The sequence below is a fragment of the Chiloscyllium plagiosum genome, unplaced genomic scaffold, assembly GCF_037043375.1.
Source record: "Chiloscyllium plagiosum isolate Xiang-an unplaced genomic scaffold, Cpla_swu_hap1 HiC_scaffold_35, whole genome shotgun sequence".
NCBI classification, from domain to species: Eukaryota; Metazoa; Chordata; class Chondrichthyes; order Orectolobiformes; family Hemiscylliidae; genus Chiloscyllium; species Chiloscyllium plagiosum.
In genome coordinates this window covers 45,458,591-45,484,283 of record NW_028270173.1, presented here as the reverse complement: position 1 = coordinate 45,484,283, position 25,693 = coordinate 45,458,591, and the positions used below count along the sequence as shown (strand labels likewise).

The 25,693-nt window shown below is 40.8% G+C and overlaps 1 protein-coding gene across 1 annotated transcript in view; it reads right to left on the bottom strand.

Moving 5' to 3' along the window:
• The window catches only part of LOC148140753 (putative G protein-coupled receptor 139), a 50,674-nt gene extending 25,760 nt beyond the window's left edge, over positions 1 to 24,914 (bottom strand). The window contains exons 1-2 of the mRNA XM_087979023.1: positions 24,845 to 24,914; positions 23,654 to 23,818 (exon numbers count right to left, since the gene is read on the bottom strand). Coding sequence (XP_087835149.1) covers positions 23,654 to 23,818; positions 24,845 to 24,914 — 235 coding nt within the window. The remainder of the gene's footprint in view (positions 1 to 23,653; positions 23,819 to 24,844) is intronic.
• Between the last annotated feature and the right edge of the window lie 779 nt (positions 24,915 to 25,693).

Genomic DNA, 25,693 nt, shown 5'->3' with positions numbered 1-25,693 from the left:
ATCATGAACGGCATTGTTGAGTGTGCCATAAAAAAGGAAAGTGTTAGTGTGGGGTTGGATTGAAACCATTCAGCATTGCAAACAGCACTTTCCACCATTTAATTGCCCTTAGGCTCAAATTAGATCAGACTACTATCATGAATAGCTTATTTTGATATAAAGAACAAAGAACAAAGAAACTTTATAGCCCAGGAACAGGCCCTTCGGCCCAGCAGGCCTGAGCCGATCCAAATGTACTGTCTAAACCTGTCGGTCAATTGCTAAGCATCTATATCCCTCTACTCCCCACCTACTCATGCATCTGTCCAGACACATCTTAAGTGAATCTACCGTGCCTGCCTCTGCCACCTCTGCTGGCAACGCGTTCCAAACGCCCACCACCCTCTGTGTGAAGTACTTACCGCGTGTATCCCCCTTAAACCTTCCAGCTCACACTTTGGAAGCATGACCTCTCGTTATTGAATCCTTCACCCTAGGAAAAAGCTTGTCTCTATACATCCTGTCTATACCCTTCATGATTTTATTAACAAGCGTGACTCGTTCATCAGATGGTTGTGGTGAATGGAGGTGCTTCCAAATAATCCTGTTGGCGGGTGATTTTCATATGGGGCACCAGAGTCTCACACCCAAATCTTGAGAATGACCAAATGCTGGAAACGAGTGGTGCTTGGCAACAGCGCCAAATGCAAAGAGGCACGAGTGGGATTTGAGCTCACGACTTCTGGTTTCCAAGATCAGTGCTCGAAACGCTGAGCTATGGAGCCCGACATGTGGGTTTCGACTTTAAAGGTGGTGTTGCAAATAACAACCATTGATACCGACTTCCCAAGGTGAGAATCGTCCTTGTTAAATCAGAATCGATGAGCTGTATATTGTGGGGGATAAGATAGTTTTGACAAAAATGACTCCATGAAATTTTCAGTGAAGTCAAAATTTCGTCTGGGAATTGCTTGCCAGCTGGAGCCACTTATCTTGTCCATAAACAAGAATTTGATTTACGTCAATGGAGTCACTTATGGTAAATCGTTAACAAACTCGTGTTTAATTATTTAAAATTGGTCCGAAGTCATTATAAAAACCTGCAAAGCTGACATCCTGGTCTAATGAACGCAATGGCCTTGACCCCAGCCCTCCCCACCCTGCTTTTCCACGTGCACTGAACACCACAACCGCCATCGCATCTTGCATCGCACTTATGCCCGACTACAAACCTTTTTAAATTGAAACTCAACTCAATAAACAACCTGTCACAGAGGCCGATCATCCTGGAGGAAACACCAGCCCGCACGTGATACATTATTTCGACCCTAGGTTAATCTCAACCTGAGCCGTGATCTGCTGACTCCTGACAATATGAACAATATTGCCAGCCTTTGAATAGATGTGTTTCAACGGTAAGACTCCCTCGACTGGACACTCTGGTCTGCTCTACATCCTACTACAAGTATCCACTGATCTAACCATTATCAACCTGTGAGCTTTAAGTCCTAGCCACATAGACCTTCTTAGTTTAAGTGATTTCTTACCTCAACCCACCGCACATTACTTAATCAAACGCCTGGCACCCATCACCCTCACTAAATAGCACATTTCCCATAATCTTTTTCGACTTCATTCTTCACATGCCCCTTTGACTACCTAACACAGTTATCTTCTCACAGTAGCTTTCAATGGACCTTCCTGCTCGTCACACTGTGATATAAGGCAGCTACTGTCTTGAAAGAGGTGCATGATTTGAGTGCCGATTCTCTCCCTTGGAAAGTGCATGCACTACGGTGCATTGATTTCAACGCTCCAAGTGGTATGCCTTACCTCCAAGTGGGTGTAAAATATTGCCGGCAGTATCTTTCGGAAATAATGACACAGAATCAGATTGGAATGTTTGAATCTTTGACTCTATGAAACACTAAAAGCCAGTTGATATAATCTAAATAGTTTTGCACAGAGACAACTTTGTTTTATCGTGAACACGAGCAAATGGGTCAAGAGACTTTATATCTCATGTCCTCAGTCGTCTGTATCCAAATGTTGGCTCACAGTGAATTACATGACGAACTCACCAAAACAAATAATGAGACGAAGTGGATAAGAATTTGGAATTGCTTGGAAGAAGACAGCTGTCAACATTTCTGGACATTAAAATTAAAGTGACGGCTCTCAGATTTCTCCAGGGTTCTGGGTTGTTCAGAACCCAGAAGCCAGGTTGCCAGGCGTTTCACGACGTAATAGGTGGCAGGTTGAGTTAAGAAATTACAGCTCACAGGTGGATAATGCTTCGTTCAGTGGATACTTGCAGGAGGATTTAGAGCAGACCAGAGTGTCCAGTCGAGGGACTCTTACCGTTGAAGCACATCCATTCACACGCTGGCAACATTTTTCATATTAAGTCAGGAGTCGGCAGATCACGGATCAGGTTGAGACTTACCTAGGGTCGAAATTATGTATCAAGTGTGGGTTGGTGTCACATCTGATGATTAGCCTCTGTGACAGGTGGTTTACTGAGTTGGGCTTAAATTTGAAAATGATGGTTCACAAATGTGCGGTGCAACTTTGGATTTCATCGGCTACAGTGATCTGTCCAACATGACTGTCATAACAAGCGCGATATGAACACTGACATTAGCAATCAGACGAAATTCTCCAATTTGACATCACAAATTCGTGCACTGTATCATGCCGACACTGTGATTTGATTTGGATTTGATTAAAAAGATTTAAAAGTATGTTTAAGAGATTTCTAGCTTCTAATTGGTGAGACATGAAATTTCAACATCTTTAATTTATAAAATGTACAGCTTCAGTATGAGTATCTGTCACCACTGGAGAAATTATTTCAAAATACAGACGAAAATGATATATTTTACGAAAATAAACTCTCCAGGATTGAAAAGGAGAAAATTAAGAATCAAAGTTATCATAACTGATGATGAGAGAGGCAGGGATTACATCAGGAAAAATATAATGAAAAAGAAACAGAAGTGATCAGGGAATATGTACGTGTAATCTCAGTATATTCTAGAGAATGTCATGTGTCGATGAGATAATTAAATGAGCTGCAAATTACTGTTGCAGATATGTTTATCTGAGACATGGTGTATTTGAAATAAAACTGCATCTGTTATTCCGATGTCTGCACACAGAACCAAATAACGGAGAAAACGGGAAAAGTCTTGAGACATATAATACAGTTTACCTTGAAGAGTAAACTTCCTGGAAGGCAAGTCTTTGAATGCACGTACACAATGACGCTAGATTACCAGCCTGTGTTCAGGTAGAATGTGTTAAAAAAATCCTTCATCCACAGCGTTATCAGCCTCATGTCACAGCAATAGGTTGAGGCTAAATCCTTTAATGTTTTCAAGAAGAAATTAGTTTTAGTTCTTCGGTCTACAAAGTATGGGGTGGAAATCGGACCTGGTTATTGTGTGTTCAGTTGAATGGCACAGAAGGCTGGAAGTGGCCTATTCCCACTTACATTTTGTACGTTTTTTCCCAGATTAAGCTCGTGTGCATTTTGTGTCGGTGTGTGTGCAGCTAGAATACACGTGAATAGTAATGAATCATTAATTTTGGCAGATGGAATGAGACAACACTTCAATTGCACAGGCTTTTGGGACCCAAGAGGCAAAGAAATGAGCAGTGAGAGAATCGTGAAGAGAAACAAATGCTAGTTTTCTCCAACCAAGCACAAATGCAGACATTGCTGATTGCTGAAGTTAATTTACTAAGGATGGCAAAAAGTTAAGTTATCATCTCATAACGACTTACGTATAACATATATGCAGTTGTGCAGAAACCTGAAACTGCCTTAAATACCTAATTTGCAGCAATGAAATTCAGAATTAGCAGCACGTTCGTTCAATGAAAATTGCTCAGATAATCTGCAGGGATTGTCTATTTCAGGACAATGAGAACGGAATTGTACATGGGAAATAAAACGCCACATTAAATACTGTCGGCAGGTCGTAAAATATTGTCAAAAAAAAGAACGTGAAGTAGTGAGTGAGGCAGATCATCAACTTCAAAATGACAAGATTAGACTGGTGCCAAGATATTAAAAAAAAGCACAATACATTATGGAGCTCACCTCAATTTAAACTTTGATTAATCGCATAATCTAAAATAGCATGCAATAACAGATAGCATTGCGACTTGGAACCAGTTAAATGTTTCTGCTGTCTCGGGTCAAGGTCTAATAATTTTTTTAAGATCACTTGAAGCAAGAGAACTCGTGTTTATCAATTAACCACTTTGGCATTAAATTGTTTCATCGCACACATATACAGCTGTACTTAAATAGCTGAAAAGCTTGAATAAATCAATTAGGACCTTATCCTAAATTCAATAGTGTTAAACAGCTAAATTACTGTTAAAAATTACGCAAGGAACTGAACAGTACCTCATCTCAGTCCATCAAAAAGCTTGACAATTTTGTACCTGTATACCAGTAAAACATGAAATTGTGATAAATAACATAGAGGAGAACAGGGATGATATGTTTTGCTAACCATCAAAGTAACACTTACTACTAAATTTTGACGTGTTACAGAAATCTGCATTTTGTGCCTTACCTGGAACACCAACTGCTGCAAGAATGGGATAATAGATTCCTTCGACCTGAGCAAATATTGGCTGTCCCATATAGACCTTAGGTGCCAAAAGTTTGAGTGACAGAGAGACAAATACATACAGTTTAATTGAAAGGTCTATTTATAGTTAGAATGCATCTCAAGGGAGCAATTTGGTTATAGAAAGATAAACATTAGTCACAGTCATTTTAGCACGAAGGTACATGTTTGTTTCACTACTGCTCACTCGATGAGGAACTAAAAGTTTCAGAGAATTCTCCATGATAACCTGAGGGAAATTGATTCAGGCCAGCTTTATAACTTTTTGAGAATATTTTGTTCTGAAAGCAGAACAACTGCAGGTCCAAAACATAGCTCAGGAAGATTATACTTGAGACTGCTATTTTATGAATAGCATGCACTAAACACTTGAAGAAACTGCTTCAGCTAATCATTGATACAAGGTACATAAATAATAAATAAACCTGTTTTGTTTATGGTTAATAAACAGTCCTTTACAGGGTATGTACCAGGAATTATTCAATTTGTACGTATATATTTTGACCATGGGATTTATCCCAATATTCGACTCCGCAAGCAAAGGCAAATATGTTCATTACTCATTTCATAATCAGTTTCTTGATAATAACTGGTATAACGCTCGTGACCTGAGACATTACTTGCATCTGAGTTTGATCAATAAAAATGAAATTGATCAATAGAAAAAAAATGGGGAGAAACCACAATTACTCGACAATGTAGCTCATGCTTCTATTGCCAATTGAATGGTCAGTATTCGAAAGTGCTGTCAAGCTTGCTGGAGCTCGATGTGTGAGGATTGTCATCCTCTTAATCACGAAGCGCTCTTCCTGTTAACTTAGGAAATAACCAACATGAATTTGGTCAATTTCAACTTTTTGCAGTTGAAATAAAATGGATCTGTCATCGTGCAGATCATTGGCAGAAATAAATCGGTAGCCTGTGCCACATTGCATCTGCAGTATCGGGTTCTCCTCTTATGTGTGTGAAACACCTTGCCGTTGGACGAATTCCCTTTCACTCGATATTTACTCCAGCCGACGGCTCAGCTGGCTTGACGAGACATTAAAAGCAAAGTGGCAAGGAGCAAGCAGTTCCTTGTCATGCTTGTGGTATGACGAGAAGTCTTATACAGCGCCATCAAACAATGATCATTTATTTCCTCCACTTTGTACAGCAACCTCGATCTTGAGGCAACTTACAATTCATGTACCTGTCAGCCAATGTTTCCTGTGAATGGGATAAAGGAAATCAGAGCAAATAGATAAAAAAACAAACAAAAGGTGTTTGGAGGTAGAAGGAAGAATTCATCAAAACTTGTGGAATGATACCATTGAACTGTATTACATCTATCTTTATTTCTTAGTTCTTCTCCTCCTTTTATCTGTTTTCACGTGTGAGTACATATAAGTTGAAACTGGAAGTGTAGTTTCAATAAATTAAATTATATTTGGATATTTCTAGTTTTTTTTATATCTGTAGTTATTAATTTGTTTGATGAAGCGAACAATAGTTCTTATTGATTTACAGAAGTTGCTCAACATTTTCTATTAACCAGATTCTGTCAGGCTGGAGAGTGTGGGAAATGGCATTATCAGATAAAATAATTAAGTTTCTCGTGACTCTGGACATATGAGTATTGAGAATCAGGAGACCTCTTCAAGTGCTTTGTAATTGTTGTGAAAAGATAAAGGAATATTGTAAAAAGAATTTAGTCCAGATTGCAAACGGTTATTGATATGCTCAACATTTTCTATTAACCAGATTCTGTCAGGCTGGAGAGTGTGGGAAATGGCATTATCAGATAAAATAATTAAGTTTCTCGTGACTCTGGACATATGAGTATTGAGAATCAGGAGACCTCTTCAAGTGCTTTGTAATTGTTGTGAAAAGATAATGGAATATTGAAAAAAAAAATTAGTCCAGATTGCAAACGGTTATTGATAAAGTTTGTGCGAAGATTTGTAGCTCGGGTGCTCGTTGTTGTGGTTCTGTTCGCCGAGCTGGAAGTTTTTGTTGCAAACGTTCCGTCCCCTGGCTAGGCGACATCATCAGTGCTTGGGAGCCTCCTGCGAAGCGCTTCTTTGATGTTTCCTCCGGTGTTTATAGTGGTCTGTCCCTGCCGCTTCCGGTTGTCAGTTTCAGCTGTTCGCTGTCGTGGTTGGTATATTGGGTCCAGGTCGATGTGTTTGTTGATGGAGTTTGTGGATGAATGCCATGCCTCGAGGAATTCCCTGGCTGTTCTCTGTCTGGCTTGCCCTATGATAGTAGTGTTGTCCCAGTCGAATTCACGTTGCTTGTTGTCTGCGTATGTGGCTACTAAGGATAGCTGGTCGTGTCGTTTCGTGGCTAATTGATGTTCATGTATGCGGATTGTTAGCTGTCTTTCTGTTTGTCCTATATAGTGTTTTATGCAGTCCTTGCACGGTATTTTGTACACGACATTAGTTTTGCTCATGTTGGGTATCGGGTCCTTCGTTCTGGTGAGTTGTTGTCGGAGCGTGGCTGTTGGTACGTGTGCCGTTATGAGTCCTAAGGGTCGCAGTAGTCTGGCTGTCAGTTCCGAGATGCTCCTGATGTATGGTAGTGTGGCTAGTCCTTTTGGTTGTGATATGTCCTCGTTCCGTGGTCTTTCTCTTAGGCATCTGTTGATGAAGTTGCGCGGGTATCCGTTTTTGGCGAATACCTTGTATATGTGTTCCTCTTCTTTTTGCAGTTCTGGTGTACTGCAGTATGTTGTGGCCCTTTTGAATAGTGTCCTGATGCAGCTTCGTTTGTGTGTGTTGGGGTGGTTACTTTCATAGTTTAGGACTTGGTCTGTGTGTATGGCTTTCCTGTATACCCTTGTAGTGAATTCTCCGTTCGGTGTTCTCTGTACCATCACGTCTCGGAATGTGAGTTGGCTTCCTTTTCTTCTTCTCTCGTGAATCGGATTCCTGTGAGTGTGGCGTTGATGATCCGGTGTGTTTTTTCTATTTCCGTGTTTTTAATGATTACAAACGTGTCATCGACATATCTGACACAGAGTTTGGGTTGAATTTGTGGTAGGACTGTTTGTTCTAACCTTTGCATAACTGCCTCTGCTATGAGTCCCGAGATTGGTGATCCCATGGGTGTTCCATTGATTTGTTCGTATATCTGGTTGTTGAATGTGAAGTGTGTTGTGAGGCACAAGTCCAGTAGTTTAAGTATGCCGTCTTTGTTGATAGGTTCAGCGTCCTGTTTTCTGTTCTGTATGTCCAGTAGGTTGGCTATTGTTTCTCTGGCTAGGGTTTTGTCAATCTAAGTGAACAGTGCCGTCACGTCGAATGATATCATGGTTTCTTCTTTGTCTATGTGTATATTTCTGATGATGTCCAAGAATTCCTGTGTTGATTGTATAGACCCATAGTATCACTACCAGGGACACCATCATACAAACTGGCCAAAGAACTACAACAGAAACTGAAACACCTATTCAGCGGATCCAAACACTCTATACAATCAACACAGGAATTCTTGGACATCTTGGAAAACAGGACGCTGAACCTATCAACAAAGACGGCATACTTAAACTACTGGACTTGTGCCTCACAACACACTTCACATTCAACAACCAGATATACGAACAAATCAACGGAACACCCATGGGATCACCAATCTCGGGACTCATAGCAGAGGCAGTTATGCAAAGGTTAGAACAAACAGTTCTACCACAAATTCAACCCAAACTCTGGGTCAGATACGTTCATGACACCTTTGTAATCATTAAAAACACGGAAATAGAAAAAACACACCGGATCATCAACGCCACACTCACAGGAATCCGATTCACGAGAGAAGAAGAAAAGGATAGCCAACTCCCAGTCCTAGATGTGATGGTACAGAGAACACTGAACGGAGAATTCACTACAAGGGTATACAGGAAAGCCACACACACAGACCAAGTCCTAAACTATGAAAGTAACCACCCCAACACACACAAACGAAGCTGCATCAGGACACTATTCAAAAGGGCCACAACACACTGTGGTACACCAGAACTGCAAAAAGAAGAAGAGGAACACCTATACAAGGTATTCGCCAAAAACGGATACCCGCGCAACTTCATCAACAGATGCCTAAGAGAAAGACCACGGAACGAGGACATACCACAACCAAAAGGACTAGCCACACTACCATACATCAGGAGCATCTCGGAACTGACAGCCAGACTACTGCGACCCCTAGGACTCATAACGGCACACAAACCAACAGCCACGCTCAGACAACAACTCACCAGAACGAAGGACCCGATACCCAACATGAGCAAAACTAATGTAGTGTACAAAATACCGTGCAAGGACTGCACAAAACACTATATAGGACAAACAGGAAGACAGCTAACAATCCGCATACATGAACATCAACTAGCCACGAAATGACACGACCAGCTCTCCTTAGTAGCCACATACGCAGACAACAAGCAACGTGAATTCGACTGGGACAACACTACTATCATAGGGCAAGCCAGACAGAGAACAGCCAGGGAATTCCTAGAGGCATGGCATTCATCCACAAACTCCATCAACAAACACATCGACCTGGACCCAATATACCAACCACGACAGCGGACAGCTGAAACTGACAACCGGAAGCGGCAGGGACAGACCACTATAAACACCGGAGGAAACATCAAAGAAGCGCTTCGCAGGAGGCTCCCAAGCACTGATGATGTCGCCTAGCCAGGGGACGAAACGTTTGCAACAAATACTTCCAGCTCGGTTATTGATAAGCTAAATATTAATTTTGAATATAAAAATACATTGCGTTATTTTCCAGCTAAGAAAGTACGCCATCAATGATTAAAAAAAAGCAAAATTCAAATACAAAGCCATAATGTAAAATTTCCAGTGGGTTTGTCAACGAGATAGAAATTAAGGGATGTATAAAAGAAGGAAAGCGAGAATTGTTGTGGATATTTTATTGAAGAACCTGCAGATAACCAAATACCAAAGTTGATAATACACAGACGTATTTCAGGTTTGTGGGCTGGAGGATAGTAAAATCTGAAGAATTTCAGAAGCTGGCTTCTTGAAGAAAAAAGTAGGCAGGAGACAAATAATAATGTGTTGAAGCTTTAAGAACTCGAGTTCAAAGAGTAGGTTATAAAGGACGGAGGTTATTGAATCAGATGAGCAGAAGCAGAGGAAGAATTTGGCGATGTGACAGTCTGATTAGAAACATGGAAATTAGAGCACAGTTTGTCATTCAATCCTTTGAACCTACTTCGCAATACAATACAATCATTGTTGGTCAATCAAGAACTATTTGTAACTATTTGTTCAGACATTCAATGTTTTGACCATATCCGCTTCCCGTTGGTAAGGAATGGCATAGACTCTCCAGTTTATGGGTGAAGAAAATTCTCTCAATTGCAAATGTTGAAAGCTTACCCTTCGACTGAAAATAGATAACCTGTACAAGGAAATTGCTTTATGTTGGAAGTAATGTGGGAACAACTGTTTTTGCAGTCTCAAACAGTGCCAGACAGAAAATGTCAGACTCAGTGAGTCGGGACCAAACGTTATAATGGATACTGTTAGCCCCCCCCTTTTTTTTCTGAAAGCTGTTCCTTGGCTGAAAGAGACTCTGTCCTTGGTTTTTCTCACAGAGGCAATAAACCTGGCCGAGCTCCGATCAATCTGCTTTGGTACAGAGATGAAAAGGATTTTGAGAGGCCTTTTGGTTTTATGTAAACAGATGAGACTTCAGACAAAAGTGGCCATGTTTTGTGAGTGACCTGAATAATGAAAGGTGAGTAGTCAGCCCTCCAGCATGCTGAACTGAGCAATTTATTTCAGTCTTGATCTGGTGAGAAGTTCAACAGGGAGCTGAATGGAAACTCTCTCTCTCTTTCTGCCCTTCAACTTCAACCTGTAAGCATGTGTTCCATTGATACTGGTTTTTAAAGGGAGTTTGCTTATTGGGACTGTTGTGTACATTCGGAACAGCATAATTCGGTCTGGTTGGATAGACTGAGTTCTATCGGGGCTATTTATTCTGTTCTTTGTGTTTCATTGTGTCATTTTGTGAATAAAGTTTTGTTTGTTTTAAAATCTCGTCGTCCGGATAATTTTCACGGTACACTTATCGAAACAAATTGCAAAGTTATGACCTGGGGCTGCCTGCTTAAGAATATTTTGAGTGGTCTGGCCCAGTCCATTACAATACTTAAAACATTGAAGGAAGGTTCCAGTCACCATCATGATGGCTGAAACTGATCCTTCCATCAGTAACAAGGAGATTGATGTTCCAGCGAATTGAGTCTCAGTTTCTTTAGCATACATATCAATAGCAATACCCCCTTTTCAGATGATCTTTCCAGACTTAGAGTGTAGATGGGGGATAGTTCCTCGTCAAGATAAATAAATTGGACACAAATTGGAGATATCATTTAGGAAGGCATTGAGATAAAACATACAGATATAGATGAGAAATATACAGCGTTTCATTTGGACGGTAGAGAAATCTGCTCTCATCGATCATGTCAAAAGTGATGTGCTGATCAACGAAGTGAAGGAAGAATAAATATAAATTAGTGATGCCTGGTTCATTTGTGGTCTATATAAAAGATGTTCTGATATTCTTAACAAGAAATGACCAGAAGGAGTTACCATCGTCCTGTCATACAACATTGCAATGAAAAGCACTGTTACTCCAAAAATATGTAAGCACCATTACAATCTACAGTCCGAAACAATCTGACGAAATACATTTTTCAAGCAAATGCATCCATTACTATAAAATTTCCAAGAGCATAATTCTACATACTATTTGCAATTTATCATTTATATATGCCTTGGGTATTTGCACAGTGGTCCTAAGTGAATTTATATATTTTTAAAACCCACCGCAAAATTGAAAGTAATCAAATAGTTGATATCACTAAATATGCTTGGGTGACACCAATGGTCATTCGTGCATTTTCTTGATACTATTAAGTTTCAGGCAGTGTGAAAAGTGTTTTTTTTTCTTAATGCTATCGTTATATCTCCCAGTTTAACACGGAGGGGAATCATTTTGTTGCGGCTCTTTCTAATTTATATGAAGTCAACTGGTATATTGAGGTTATAACATCTTTAACATATTGCACGTTTTAACAAAAAAAAACAGGGTTCTGTCAAGTTAATAATGCCATAAAAGCTTTTATTTCCGTGACTGAAATCTAATTACCTAAATGGATTCTACAGCATAAAGCAATTCAATGATCTTACTCCTTCGTCAATTACGTCCTTTATTTAAACGGGACATTGCACATTTTTCTTTTTTAAATGGTGATGCCAGTAACTTGTTGATGCTGTGTTCAGCTGTGGATTGAAGTTCCATATATGGCTCTCGCAAACACAATACAACAATGTTGGAAAGTCGATATTTCCGCTTTTGCTATAGAAGCCGTTCAAATGGACTATCACATTCCTGTCTACACGTCAAGAAAACAATTGAGTAATATAGCAGGGTATCTATTTATTGTTTGAGATTATCAAATGAGCGATGTATATTAATGTTGCCGAACTTTGTATATTCGGTGAAGGTTTTTTCAGCATTTGGTAGAAATGAACTTGAATATTGTTGAAAAAGCAACAGTTTCTTAAAGCTGCTCATCTTGCACTTTGCAGGATTTTTCAAAAAGATAAAAGTGGGTTAATCCTTTATTGTATTGTACGGGAGAAGAGTGCTAAATAACTGGCGAGTGGATGGCAAATACAAAGCCGGTGACGTTGAGAGTGGAATATTTAAATACAATTCACAGCTAACGGCCAATTTTTGGATTTCCAACTGGGCACGTTAGCTCAGATTGGTAAAGTAATTGTCATGAGAAATGAACCAGCAAATGTCAGCTTTCTGCTTTTAGTTGAAACAAACCTGTTCCGAGCACTTGTTATTTTTGTATATAATGAATATTATTATCCTGTATATTAATACATGCAGCTCCAGTATAGACAGATACACAATGTCGTGATCCTGCATAACAGTCTGAAAGTGATTGTATCTCTAATTCTTGCTGATATCGGATTATCCAGCTCTTGTTGTCCAGCAGGAGTATCATAGTTAATGTTCGACACAGTATTGTGAGTTTTCCTTATATCAATTGCTGCAGGCAGAGGTTACCTTGCTTAATATGAACTGCAAAAAATGATGTGCTGTTGGATGTGCTCAAAAAACTCTTTTGGCTTAATAGTCACATTCCATAAGAGCCAAAAAAGCCCATAATGTTTACACCATTATAGAGATTATTAGCACACTTCACATTCTCTTTGACAGCATTGTTTCCCTTTTATTTTGTCTTGTGCAACGTCTTATCCGTTTCTTGCTCCAACGAAGTTATGCACAACTACACAAAATCGCAGCACAGAAACTGCAATTTCCACTGCAGTGAAGGCCGAATTGGCTATGCTTGCATTCAAATGGAGGCTGGGATCTGTCATGCGAAACAAAAATTTTCGACAATTTTAGGCATCAATGACAAACGAGGAAAGGCTGCAGAAGGGAATGCAACACCTTACATAATTGTTAACAGCGGAGAATAGTTTTAAATTGCAAGTTTGGATGAGGATAGCCATTAAAGAATTATATGGATGTTGTAGTAGTTATAACATATAAGTGGGACGTCACTATTAATTTGAACGCATGCATTGCCTTAAACATGAATGATAAGAAAGGAACCAAATAAATGAAGTCCAATGCAATTTTGCTTCAGTACAGATTCTGAAGATAATGATGTGAATGGAAGTGTTATATATAGCATGAAAAGCGAGAAAAATGGGAAATGATAGGTTAACTATACCATGTCCACAGAGAATGGCATATGCAATGATCAAATGAGTCATAAGGGTACTATGTATGAAAGATATTTATGTCCTTGGTTTCAATAATCTATTTGGTAATCTTCATCAGAATAAATGCTTAGAAGTGCAAATTAAATTGGAGATATATTGCAGTTTACAATTTTTGCATTGGCAAATGTGTTTCAAGAAGGAGTTGATGGCTCTCGATAGGTGATTGGACTAAACTTGACAAGCATTAAATGATAATTTGAAAATTTGCTTTGGAAACAGCTGGGCAAATTGAATGGTCAGACAATGAATGTGAATTGTTTAAAGTAGACACAAGAATGAGGTATCGTGAACAACAAATAGAAAAGTAAATGTAAATTTGCAAATAAAAATCAGCAAAGAAATAGAAAAGCAGTGGCACATGCCCAATTTATTTTACACAGTGTGCACAGAAAAAAAGTGTGTAATCTTATTACAGACTAGTACTAACTGAATGCATCGATTTCTTTCACGTATAGCATCAGTACTATCATTGCTTCTTTCAATATTGTAAATAACGATTCACATGGTCAGATGTCTGCTGATGGACTTTGAAATTATTCCTTTAAAGTTTACTTATTTGTAAGAAATTCCAATTGGCATTGTAGAATATTTTTTCAACATAATATCATTAATTAACTTGTTATATTTATTTTTGTAGTTTTACTACAGCTGCTCCTCCGTTTGTTCAAACAGATGTGATTCTTGTGTAACAGTTTAACTCTCGAGAGATATCCCTTGTGTATAAATTATTTGCTGCTTCTAATTCTTCTCATCTACCTGCCGGTCATCCAGCATTACTAGTGACGGTTTTAGAAAATGGGGTGGTCACCTATAGCTCAGATTGAAGGCATTTATTATCCTATTCTTGCCATCGTTGGAGTTCCTGGTAAGTTAAGTGGATGGTGTCACAAAGCTGGCACTTTTTATAAAAGCTGTTCCTTTACTCAAGGATTCTGTGTCCTTGATCGTTTTTCAGAGGGATCGTAAAAGCACTGCGGGCTCTGAATCGGCTAGGTATGGTACAGAGATGAAAGGGTATTGTGAGGCCTTTATGTTTACGCATAAATAGCGAAGACTTTAGACCAAAGGTTATGTTTTAGCAGTGACTTATGCAATGAAAGGGGACTGGTCAGTCCTGGGAGTGGAAGCCTTGGTTGAGTCAGTTCAGCTGTGGGCTCTGTGAAAACAGGCTGCCAGACTCTCTCTCCATCAGCCCTTCTAACTTTGTCCTGTAAGCCTTTGTTTGATTTTTTGCTTTGTGTTTAAGGGTTTTGTTTATTGGGACTGTTGTGCATATTCGAAACAGCGTATTGATCTAGTTGGATACTCTGGGTTCAGTCGGTATTCTACCTTCCGTTGTTTGTGTTTCATCCCGTAATTTTGTGAATACATTTTTGTCTGTTTTAAAATCTGGTAGTCAACTGAGCTAACTTACTCCAGGTAATTTTCACTGCACACTTACTGAAACAAGTTGCAAAGTAAAGGACTGGGCTGTTTTGACTGGTCCTGCTTAGTCCATAGCAATGGTTACTGCTATTGTGTGAGAAAATTATTGCATTGCGTGTTGTTTAACGATTTCCACGTTTTAAATATGTTTTCTATTCAGTAAAATTTCAGCATTAACTGCTTGAATACATCCAATTTACCATTTGATGAATATCATTCAGAAGGCATATACTTCATTTTCGGTTGACAATCAAAAACATTACAAAATGCAAATTTATTGTATTTGAAAGCCGCACAAGCATTATTATTATAATGATACTTAGTTCAAATAATCTGGTGTTTGAGTTCACGAAAGTAATTTTAAATGAAATTTGTGATATTTACCATAACATAAAATATATTAAGATTGCAATTCTTTCTTAAGGAAACTATTCTAATTTAAGTGGAAGTTATAAGAACTCAATACGTTAATTGATTCTCGTGTATGAATGTCATCTGTTTGTATTTTGTGCAATAATGTGTCATATCGGCAACGTTCCAGGGAAGTAATGGTTAAAAATATCACTCCATGATTTCATGGATTTCGGTAGGGTTAGTAATGTATTTGCACAAGGTACCAAAGGCCGTATTTGGAGAGTGTAGTGAGATGAAAAATGCCATCTTCAGTGTAGATGAGCTCGTACCAGAAGCCTGCAGACAATGTCTTAGGAATGTAAGGTGGGACCCTGAACAAACGTAGATTGAATTTGAAAGAATCAAGCAAAGGAATTGTGATAGGTTGATGAGGGCATTGAAAATACATCAAACATATGATTATTTTGGAGGAGGCCAAAATTTACTGCCCAGAGTTGTGAACTCATGTGGAAGAGTACAGAGTAAAGGCTGCAACATTAGCAGCAGAAATTGAAGATGACTATCAGCTGCATGATAAACTAAAATTTGGCTTCTGAAACAACTTTCAATCTTGGTGGGACATAAATTAAGGGAAAGGAGAAATGTGCAGGTAGTAAAAGAAAGGAGATCTCACTGAATATAGTAATGATCACTTGCCACAGGCTACAATGGAAACCCAAGAGAGGCAAAGAGAAATAAAAAAAGCAGAGGTGTTTTCACTGAAATAAAGGACGCCACATGGTTAGTTGCATGGATTAAGCAGTGGGAACACAAGGAAACCAGGATAAGCCAGTGAATTTTGTTGACGGGGTGAAGGAAAGTGGTGGAAGCTAAAATGCTGCAAAAGAATGTACAACTTGTGGATGCAGGTTTGCTCGCTGAGCTGGAAGGTCCATTTTCAGATGTTTTATCACCATACTGGATAACATCTTCAGTGAGCCTCTGGATGAAGCACTGCTGATGCTTCCTGCTTCCTGTTGATATTTTGGGGTTTTTTTTTGAGTTGGTGATGTCGTTTCCTGTGGTGATATCATTCCATATGATGCTGTAATTTCCGGTTCTTTTCCTCAGGGAGTGGTAAATTGGATCCAAGTCAATGTGTTTGTTGATGGAGTTCCGGTTGGAATGCCATTCTTCTACGAATTCTCGTGCATGTCACTGTTCGGCTTGTCCTAGGATGGCTGTGTTGTCCCAGTCGAAGTGGTGTCCTTCCTCATCCGTATGGAAGGATACTAGTGAGAGAGGGTCATGTTGCTTTGTTGCTAGTTGATGTTCATGTATCCTGGTAGCTAGTTTTCCGCCTGTTTGTCCAATGGAGTCTTTGTTACTGTCCTTGCACGGTATTTTGTAAATGACATTAGTTTTACTTGTTGTCTGTATAGGGTCTTTCAAGTTCATTACCTGCTGTTTTAGTCTGTTGGTGGGTTTGTGGCTACCATGATGCCAAGGGATCTGAATGGTTTGGCAGTCATTTCCGAGATGTCTTTGATTTAAGGGAGAGTGGGTAGGATTTCTGGACGTGTTATGTCTGCTTGTTTGAGTTTGTTGCTGAGAAATCTCCCTCAGCTACAAATCATCTCAAAACTCGCTAATGTACAACCTGCTCTGTAGTAGTTGAGAATAACTTGCTGGATCTCCTTAATGCATTTCCTTGTGTGTGCTAAGTTTACTCATGTATGTCAAAAAGAGCAAGTAAATCTATTACGGTTTTAAGGGATACAGGAACAAGTCAATCTTTGATGGTGATAAATGCAGAGATATTTAATTCAGAAAGACTCTTATCAGAAATACAGTCCAAAGATGTGCAGGTTAAGAGGATTGGCCGTGTTAAAGTAACCACTCTGTCCAGGGATTTGCAAGCTGGGTGCATTAAACAACGGAAATGCAGTTTTACAGGGCAAGCGTCAGTGTGGTGGGTCTCAGTGGGATGCACTTCGAAGGGTCGGTGTCAACTGAAGGGAATGGACGGCCTGCTTCCACACTGGAGATATTCTATGATTCCATGAACAAATCACGGTCTGGAGAGAAGTGATCCATTATAAACAACAGACAAAATCCTACTTCTTAAAATACAATTTCCCCTTGGTAACAATATAATAGGATCACACGTTGGAGTAAAGCCTACTCTGATTGAAAATCAGGCAACTGAGACGTTACAGTAAGTGTGTCATGGGATCTTTCCTGATTGATCGGTAAACAAAGTCACAAAGTCATAACTTGAGACGAAAGGAGAAATCAAAGAATAAAGACACGTAAGTTGAATTTCAATTTATCAGAAACTATGATAGATCAGATGGTTGAGAGAAAAAAAAAACAAGAGCAGGTAGAGGATAAAGTGGGTTGTGTCGTTCAGAAAAGTTACTTGCATTACAATTAAAAGGACGACGAAATTGAGCAGTTGTATCTAAAAGTAAATACTGAAGCTGAATCTGAGTGTATCCCAGGATGTTGCTACCTTGAAAAGAAAGCCTTTATAGGGGCATGTTGACTGGTCACATTATCAGACCGATGAGAAATGGATGGAAGGTCATCAAGTTGTATTACCGGTAGCACATGAATTACCAGTTGGAGGTCGTTTGGGAGGAAAGAAACTCAAGTAAATTTACAAAAGCATTTTTATTGGTCAGGCTTAGGATCTAGTTGATTTTTGCCAGAAATGTCATACGCATCAGGGAACAGGAAAACATCAGCCAATGATGGAACCAGCATAGTTGATAGCCATTCTCGCATTTGAGTAATCTTTTACAAGAGTCTTAATTGATTGCATAGGAGCGCTACTAAATCAAGAAAGTGAGAATAAGCATTTGTTAACTGTACTCGATTTGCACAGGTCATTATGGAGCATCATGTTGAAAAGGACTGAAGGAGTGAAACTCATTTTTTACGAGGTATGGACTACCCAGAGAGATACAAGAAATCAAAGTTTTGATCAAAACCATTCAAGGAAGTTTTAAATAGTTTAGGAATTAAACAAACCATTCTCAGCATTCCATCGAGAATCAGAGAGAGCACTAGAAGGGTTGCATCAACTTTAAAGACCACATTGAAGGCTTATAGATGAGACTATTCACAGGACTGGGGTAAAGGAATTCCATTTGTACTTATTACAATTACAGATGCATTTAATAGATCAACAATATTCATTCTATTTTAATTTGTTTTTGTGCATGAGGTGAGAGTAATTGAGGAGAAATTGGTGTGTTAGTGTTCAGAAACCAGCTATTTTGGATCATGTATTAAACGTTAAGGAAAGGTTAAGCAGACCGGGTGAGTTGGCCCGATATCATTTAAAAGTAACACTTAATGCGATGAAGCGGAATTCGGACAAGAAATCAAAATGCACAATTTTGCTAATGATGATAAAGAGCTGCTGCCAGTGGTAGGTGAACATTTAAAGGCAATATTTACTGGGATTTATCAAATCAAAAAGCAATTGAATGAAGTGAAGTATTTGATTAGAACGCCACATCGAAATAAAGCACATAATTTGTCAAGTGAATAAACTCAACAGGTATTTTGATAGGTGTCGTGGAAATTAAATTAACTCGAGTCAACTGCTAGCAAGAGCAAAGAAAAAGCTTTATTTTTAAACTTCTGCATGCAGGACCGCTAGCAATAACACATTGTGTAAGGGCCATGAGCAAAATTCACATATTCTTTTTATACCATTCTTATCACATGCTCAAGGAAAAGGGCTAGGAAACATTTGAGTTCTTATTTTTTCATTCCCTTGCCATGGACATAACTGTCTCAATGTTTTCCTTAGCTTTTTTGCTGAATTCGACTGCTCACAAGGCCGGGTTGAATGTTTACAATGTTCAGCAAAGACAAGCTGACTCCTCGACGTGGAATTCATCAAAATGTTCAGAAAAGTATTAAACTTAACAAAGCATTCTCTTCCAGATTTCACAGTAAATGTTAATTGTGTTGATTTTCCATTACATTTTCTCCCTTTTTGTCATTTTATGGCAACAAGGAGAACAACAAAAAAAAAACAGAGCCAGTATCGCTATACATCAACAGTGCTAAGGGCACACCAGGCCTTTGCTCAAACATCACCTACCTGTAACACAACTTTGTGGTAGTATCGTCACCTGCCATGTTCACACGTCACACTTGTCAAAGTCACGGTAGAGTGGGGTCCACGCAATCAGATCTTCCTGACATGGGGCCACTGATAGTTTTATCGTTTAGTATCCTACTACACTCAAAAACAAGTGGCGTAGGCATGTACACAAGCAGGGTCCTATACAAAGCACTATGAGTAAGACCAGTCCTACAAATAGTTGAACGTGTAGGTTCCAATACCCCCATCACTCCCAAAGGGAGGTGAGCCGTCAGGACCAGGAGTCATCTGCTGGGCGAGGCGGTCGAATCGCTGCCTTCGTATGATTTTTTACACTAGTGATATTTTGGGGCTCATCAGGAATATTAAGACAGCATGAGGTAGCTAACGTTTTGCAGGCGCCCACTCTCTCGGCCGTCAGTATGTCTAGTCCTAATCGATTTTGTATCACTGCGTCCTTAACCGCCGTTATCTCAGTGTTAATGAGTGCTAGGCCTTCTTCCATCTCATTTGCTAACAGTAATACACTATAGCGGTGCCATTAATCTTTTTTATTACTACCGTTGTTCCTGTTTCCAAGAGAATAGACCACCCAATGTTCTCTCCTGGTGTAGTCCAGGGGTTTGCTCGTTTGTACCCATTCCAAAGCTGTGGGATGTCCCTTCGGGCGCGTCTGTTACCGGCCCTTGAGACGAACACTGTTTTGCCAGTTGACAGTATCACGTGGTAGCAGGACCCTTTCAATCCCAGGCGAAGGTGGTGGTACTCATTCTCTCAACAGGCCCATATTATACCAGTCACCATGGTCTGATTATTGATAAAGGAACAAGCAATGTTTATGATCGTACCATATACATAGGTTGCTGAGCAAGAGTCATTGATCAAGTACAGCGTCTTAGTACACTGGGAGATCCCAAAATAGAGTGTCCCGAATTGGTGCAAATGCACCTTTCTCCACTGCCTTCCACACAGTGGAAGGCTATAGTTGGGAGCGTGTCAGCCTTGGGGCTGCAGTTAGCCTTGGGGCTGCAGGTGGTGGCGTGAGATTTGCCCTAATTACTCCCCTATCAGAATCAGGGTAGTCGCCGCCCACGGAAGCAGACAGCTGACATTTCTTGCCAGGCTATCTGTGATTGTTTAAGCAGTCCACCGTTGGGCTGTGTGCAAGCGTATCCAACAAGGGTAGCCAACATCTAATCTCCGGTATTGTATTAGGGCTAAAACACATGCTCTATTCCCTTCACATCGATCAATGGCCATTCGCACCGCCCAACCTACTGGCGTCGCATATACGTCATTTATCTCCTGAAGGGCCAATTCCACTACTGAATTACACTCGCTCTCTAGCCCCGGCCGACTCCCTTCAGGTTCGGGCGTGATATTAATGCCCTCTGCCCTGCTTGGGGTTAGGTCCATGATCTGGTTTGGTTGGTTGACATGCCCTGGTGCATCTTCTGTCGGACCTTCTGCACTGCATCTTGTGTGGGGCGACTGTACCATTATATTAACCTGCCAATAAATGATTGAAAAGGGTCTATCTATTCCACACTACAAGACTCCCTCATTGCTCTTCTGAGTCTTGGATATTGTCATCCGTGCCCTGGCACCTCCAACCTTGATCATAGAATATCTATTTCCTGTGTCAGGTCTCCCTTTGTCGGTGGTGGCTACTATTTGGTGCCAGGCACCACAAGAATCCTTGAATAAATATTTATTATCCCATTTATAGTTGTCCTGGTTTGTAAACGGTCCCCTTAGCACCCCCAGTTAAGATTACCATCTGCGACTGTATTCCAGACCTTGTGAAAAGTCCTACCAGGGCGCTTGCTAACAGTGCTAGCGGGTAGCCCCATATTTTTATGAGACTTCTAACAACTAGCACTTAATTTGTTCCGATGTTGTCTATTGTCTCCTCAGTCTCAGCTACATGTTTACAATGGCTGGCGTGGCTCTTTCGGCGGTCTTAACAGCTGTCTGTATTGTAAGGAGCACTTGAAACGGCCCCAGCCACCTCTTCGCCTTCCAGTTTCTCCTCCTGAAGTCCTTTACCACTATCCAGTCTCCAGCTTCTAGATCGTGCAGCTTCCCTTCTGCTGGTTGGGGTAGTGCTGCTTTCTCTTGATTCTGTATTTGAGACAAAAGTGTAGACAGTTTTATACAGTAACACAACATCTCATACTCATAGTGGCCCGTTATCTGTCTTACCTTAGGCCTTGGGCCAATTCCTGTGATGGGCGGCCTACCAAACAAAATCTCAAATGAGGGAAGATTAGCTCTTCCTCTTCTCCTAAATCTCGTGTACATTAGTACAATTGAAAGTGCCTTTGCCCCTGTCACCCCTAGTTCCTTACAACATTTTGTCAATTTATTTTTTAGGGTAGCATTTTGTCTTTCCACTGCCTCGCCACTCGCTGGGTGGTAGGCACAGTGTTGTCTGATATGTATTCCCAAATAATCACTGATCTGTTGTAAGGCATTATTGACAAATGGTGTACCATTGTCGCTACGAAGCATTTCAGGGGTGCCCCATCTCGGAATTATTTCAGTTAGCAAAGCCTGTTTAGACGTGGGGAACGCTTCCACCCATTTGGAAAACATATCAAATATTACCAGACGATACCTTTTCCCTTCACTGGGCGTTAGTTCAATAAAATCTATCTGTAAATGTTCAAAGGGTTTTTGGGGTTGGGGGTGTGCTGCCTGATTCATCTGTATTCCCCCCCCCCCCACGTTATTAACTGCACAGATAACACATCGTTCACAATATTTTGGGAGATTGAGCAAATCCCCTCGTGTACCAGTGTGTTGAAATACTGTCATACATCCCCCCTTTTGACACATGGTCCTTACCGTATGTCAGTTTGGCATAGAATGTAAATAATGATCGTGGTAGGCAAGGTTTACCATTGGGGGCCATAACATACCCCTTCCTTCACGCTAAAACCTGCTTTTGTCCACTCGCACATTTCTTTCTGCGACTGTAACTCCCGTACGTTGCTGCTGGTGTACAATTTTTGCCATACACATGTCAAACTGATCACTTATCGGCTGCTGGGTTGCCGTCCTTCCTGCTGAGCCTGCCCTTGCATTAGCTTGGGAAGTAGAATCGTTACTTTTCGTGTGGGCTTCACATTTGAACACAGGGATTGATTTCGGCAATAGGACTGCTTCCAGGAGGTCATAAATCAGGCCACGGTGTGTGATTGGCTTTCTGCTGGAAGTCAAGAAGCCCCGTGTTTCCACAGGGTTCTAAAATCATGTACAACCTCCAAATACGTACCTGCTGTTGATTCACTGTCTTCCCTTTAGCGAATTTACGTGCCTCAGTCAAGACAATCAGCTCTGCTGCTTGTGCTGATAGATGAGAAGGGAATGACCCCGCTTTGACTACCTCTTAGGAAATCTCTACAGCATACACAACACAATTCTGACCTGCCTCCTTGCACCTGAATGCTGACCCATCCACAAAAAAACTCCATATCTGGATTCTGAAGTGGTGGATCCTGCAAGTCTGGTCTAGGGCTGCAAATTTAATAAGTTGGAGCGAAACAATCATCTGAGTCTCCATGTCCTTGTTGGGGAGAAGTCTAGCAGGCTTTATTGCAATGTTTTGCATTTCCAGTAACACAGAAGTGTATCTGAGCCAACGTGCAGACGACATGTTTGCGGTCTTTTGCTCGGAAAGCAGTATGGATACTGCATGTGGGACCAGTAGGTTTAATTCACCACAGTTGAATATAACCCTGGATACGACAACAGCCTTTTCAGCTACAGCCACAGCTCGCAGGTATTGAGGCAACCCTGCCGCTACGGGGTCGAGTTAAGCTGGAAAATATACTACCAGCCTCAATTTTCCCCCATGATCCTGCAACAACACAGATGTCATGCAGCCACGCTTCTTATCTACCGTTTGTACAAAATAATTATTTGGATTCGAAATTCCCAGTGTAGATGTAGTTTGGAGCGCCTTTTTCAATTCAGCAAATGTATTCTCGGCCTTTGGGGTCAACCGCAACGGACTCTGGTTCTTCAACCCTTTGCCATGGGCTATGTCACTTAGGGGTGCCTCAATGGTTGTGTGATGTGGGGTAAACATTCTACAGTAGGAACACATGCCCCAAAAGTGTGATGCTTTGGAATTTGCTGGATTGCTTGAACTCTGCCTTGACCAATGACCTTCCCTTATTCAGATATTAAGTGACCTAAGAACGTCACCTATTGTTGCACAAATTGTAGCTTCGTGAGACTAGCTTTATGCCTTCCCCTCCCGAGATAGCAGAGCAACGCAAGGGTGACCTTCTCACCTTGTTCCTCTGTCAGTGCTGCTATTAAGCAATCGTCTCCATACTGCAGAAGGGCTGACTCCTGGGTTAGAACAAGAGTCTCCAGACTTTTGCGTAGACCCTCAATATATATGATGGAGGACTCACAGTAGCCTTGATAAAGTCGTGTGAAGGTATGTGCTTTTCCTTTGAATGAAAAAGCGAACAAGATTTGACTATCTGGATGCTCAGGTACACTAAAGAAGGTATTTACTAAATCAACAACAGAGAACAATTTACTGTCCGGTGGACTTTGAGCTCGTATAGCATAGAGAAACATGTGGGGCGCGCGGGACAATAGCATTATTGACTGTCTACAGGTCTTGAACAAACCTTCATTCCTCCAGTTGACCGGGAATGCTTCCCTTTTTGACCGGAAAAAGTGGGAGTTCTCACCAGTGAGTTTTCACAGGGGATTATCACTAAAGTCTTTAGTAGGGATTCAAAGATTGGACGAATTCCTTCTGTGGCCCCGGGTTTTAACGGGTATTGTGCTCTGCAAGGACGATACTCAGACTTCTGCGTTACTCTTATGGGTTCACAGTCTCGTAAGAGCCCCACACTTTTTCCCCCAACTCAGTAGGGGGTGCTTTTAATCTTGGGTCCGAGACTTCTATCTTAGGGAAACACCAGGCTACCCTCCTAGGCTTTTCAGTGCTCGCGGGGGTTACCTGGACCGTCCTAACTGCCTGAGTTAGCCAATTTAATTTCTTCCTATATGTCCGCATATCTGCACAGAACCATGTACTCACATCGCCCCTGAAGACCCAACCTTTCGTTCTTTGAGCCTTTAGCATCCATGGTCCAAAATCCTGCCACCTGTCACCGGAGGCCTTCGCCAGTGACACGTGAGGAGCCGAGCCTTCCACATGAAAAAGACAGGGTTCACTTGCTGTCACAGATACTTTAGATAAGTTCACCCTGACTTCACATCTGTGATCACTCCAATAAAATTCGCAAAGTAACAACTGATCTGGTTTAACCAATCTCCTGAACCAATCCTACTCATATGATTCATCAGGGCAATCGTAGTGTATGTGTGCTGTGCAGTGCAGCATGTCCTCAGTAAGAAAATCGGTGTTAATAGGATTATCATGGTTACTTGCTTTCAAAGTGAGTGAATCACTTACTGAACTTATCGCTCTCTGGCTTAATCGCCATTCATAGACATACTCCAGGGGTCGTGGGTCATGGTAACAGCCTGCACGGGTAAATCTTCACTTTGAATTACCTGCAAGCCCATCGGCGTACTGAGCAAATCCAACTCCAGTCTCCCTATGAGATCCCGACCCATCAGATTTCAAGGACAGAATTTCGATAACAAGAATGAGAATTGGAATGTTTCCCCATTACTAGTTTTGCACAATAGGGGTGCAGAAAATCACTCTCGTACTACGAATCCTAATGTATCTTTCCGTTCATCTTTATTGGCGTCGATTGTCTAAACTGGCTTAATTTAACGACTGAATATGTTGCTCCTGCATCTACCAAAAAGGTAACTGTTGAACCTTCCACATATAACATAGAGGTAGGCATCGACTTATGTACAACATTGTTATATTGATACATTCTCCACACTTTGCAATCACAGCGCTCAATATAGACGTGGGACATGTCTCAGTGCCATAAGGTTAGTAGAAGAGATTAGCATAAGCAAGTCTTCATTATCAAGCATAAGGGAAAGCGACTTACCTGTATCTTGTGGGCTTCCCACCTCCCCCTCAGCCTTCCTGTCAGTCACCAGACTCCAGGGCCAATTGGGGATGTCTGTGCGGACACTGTCTCGCCCAGTGGTCCATTGCTCCGCAAACAAAGCACCCACTAGATCTACCTATGCCAGCGCCTCTTCCACAATCCCTTCCTCTTCCTCTTCCCCGACATCCACCACTGCCTCTCTATCTTCCTGCAGCACCTCCCTCCAATGGCTGGGTGACCATTTGCATCATACTAAGCTGAGTCTTATGTGCTTGCTGTTCCATGTTTAGTTTCCGCTTATCCTTCTCTTTGGTAAGTAATTTTTCA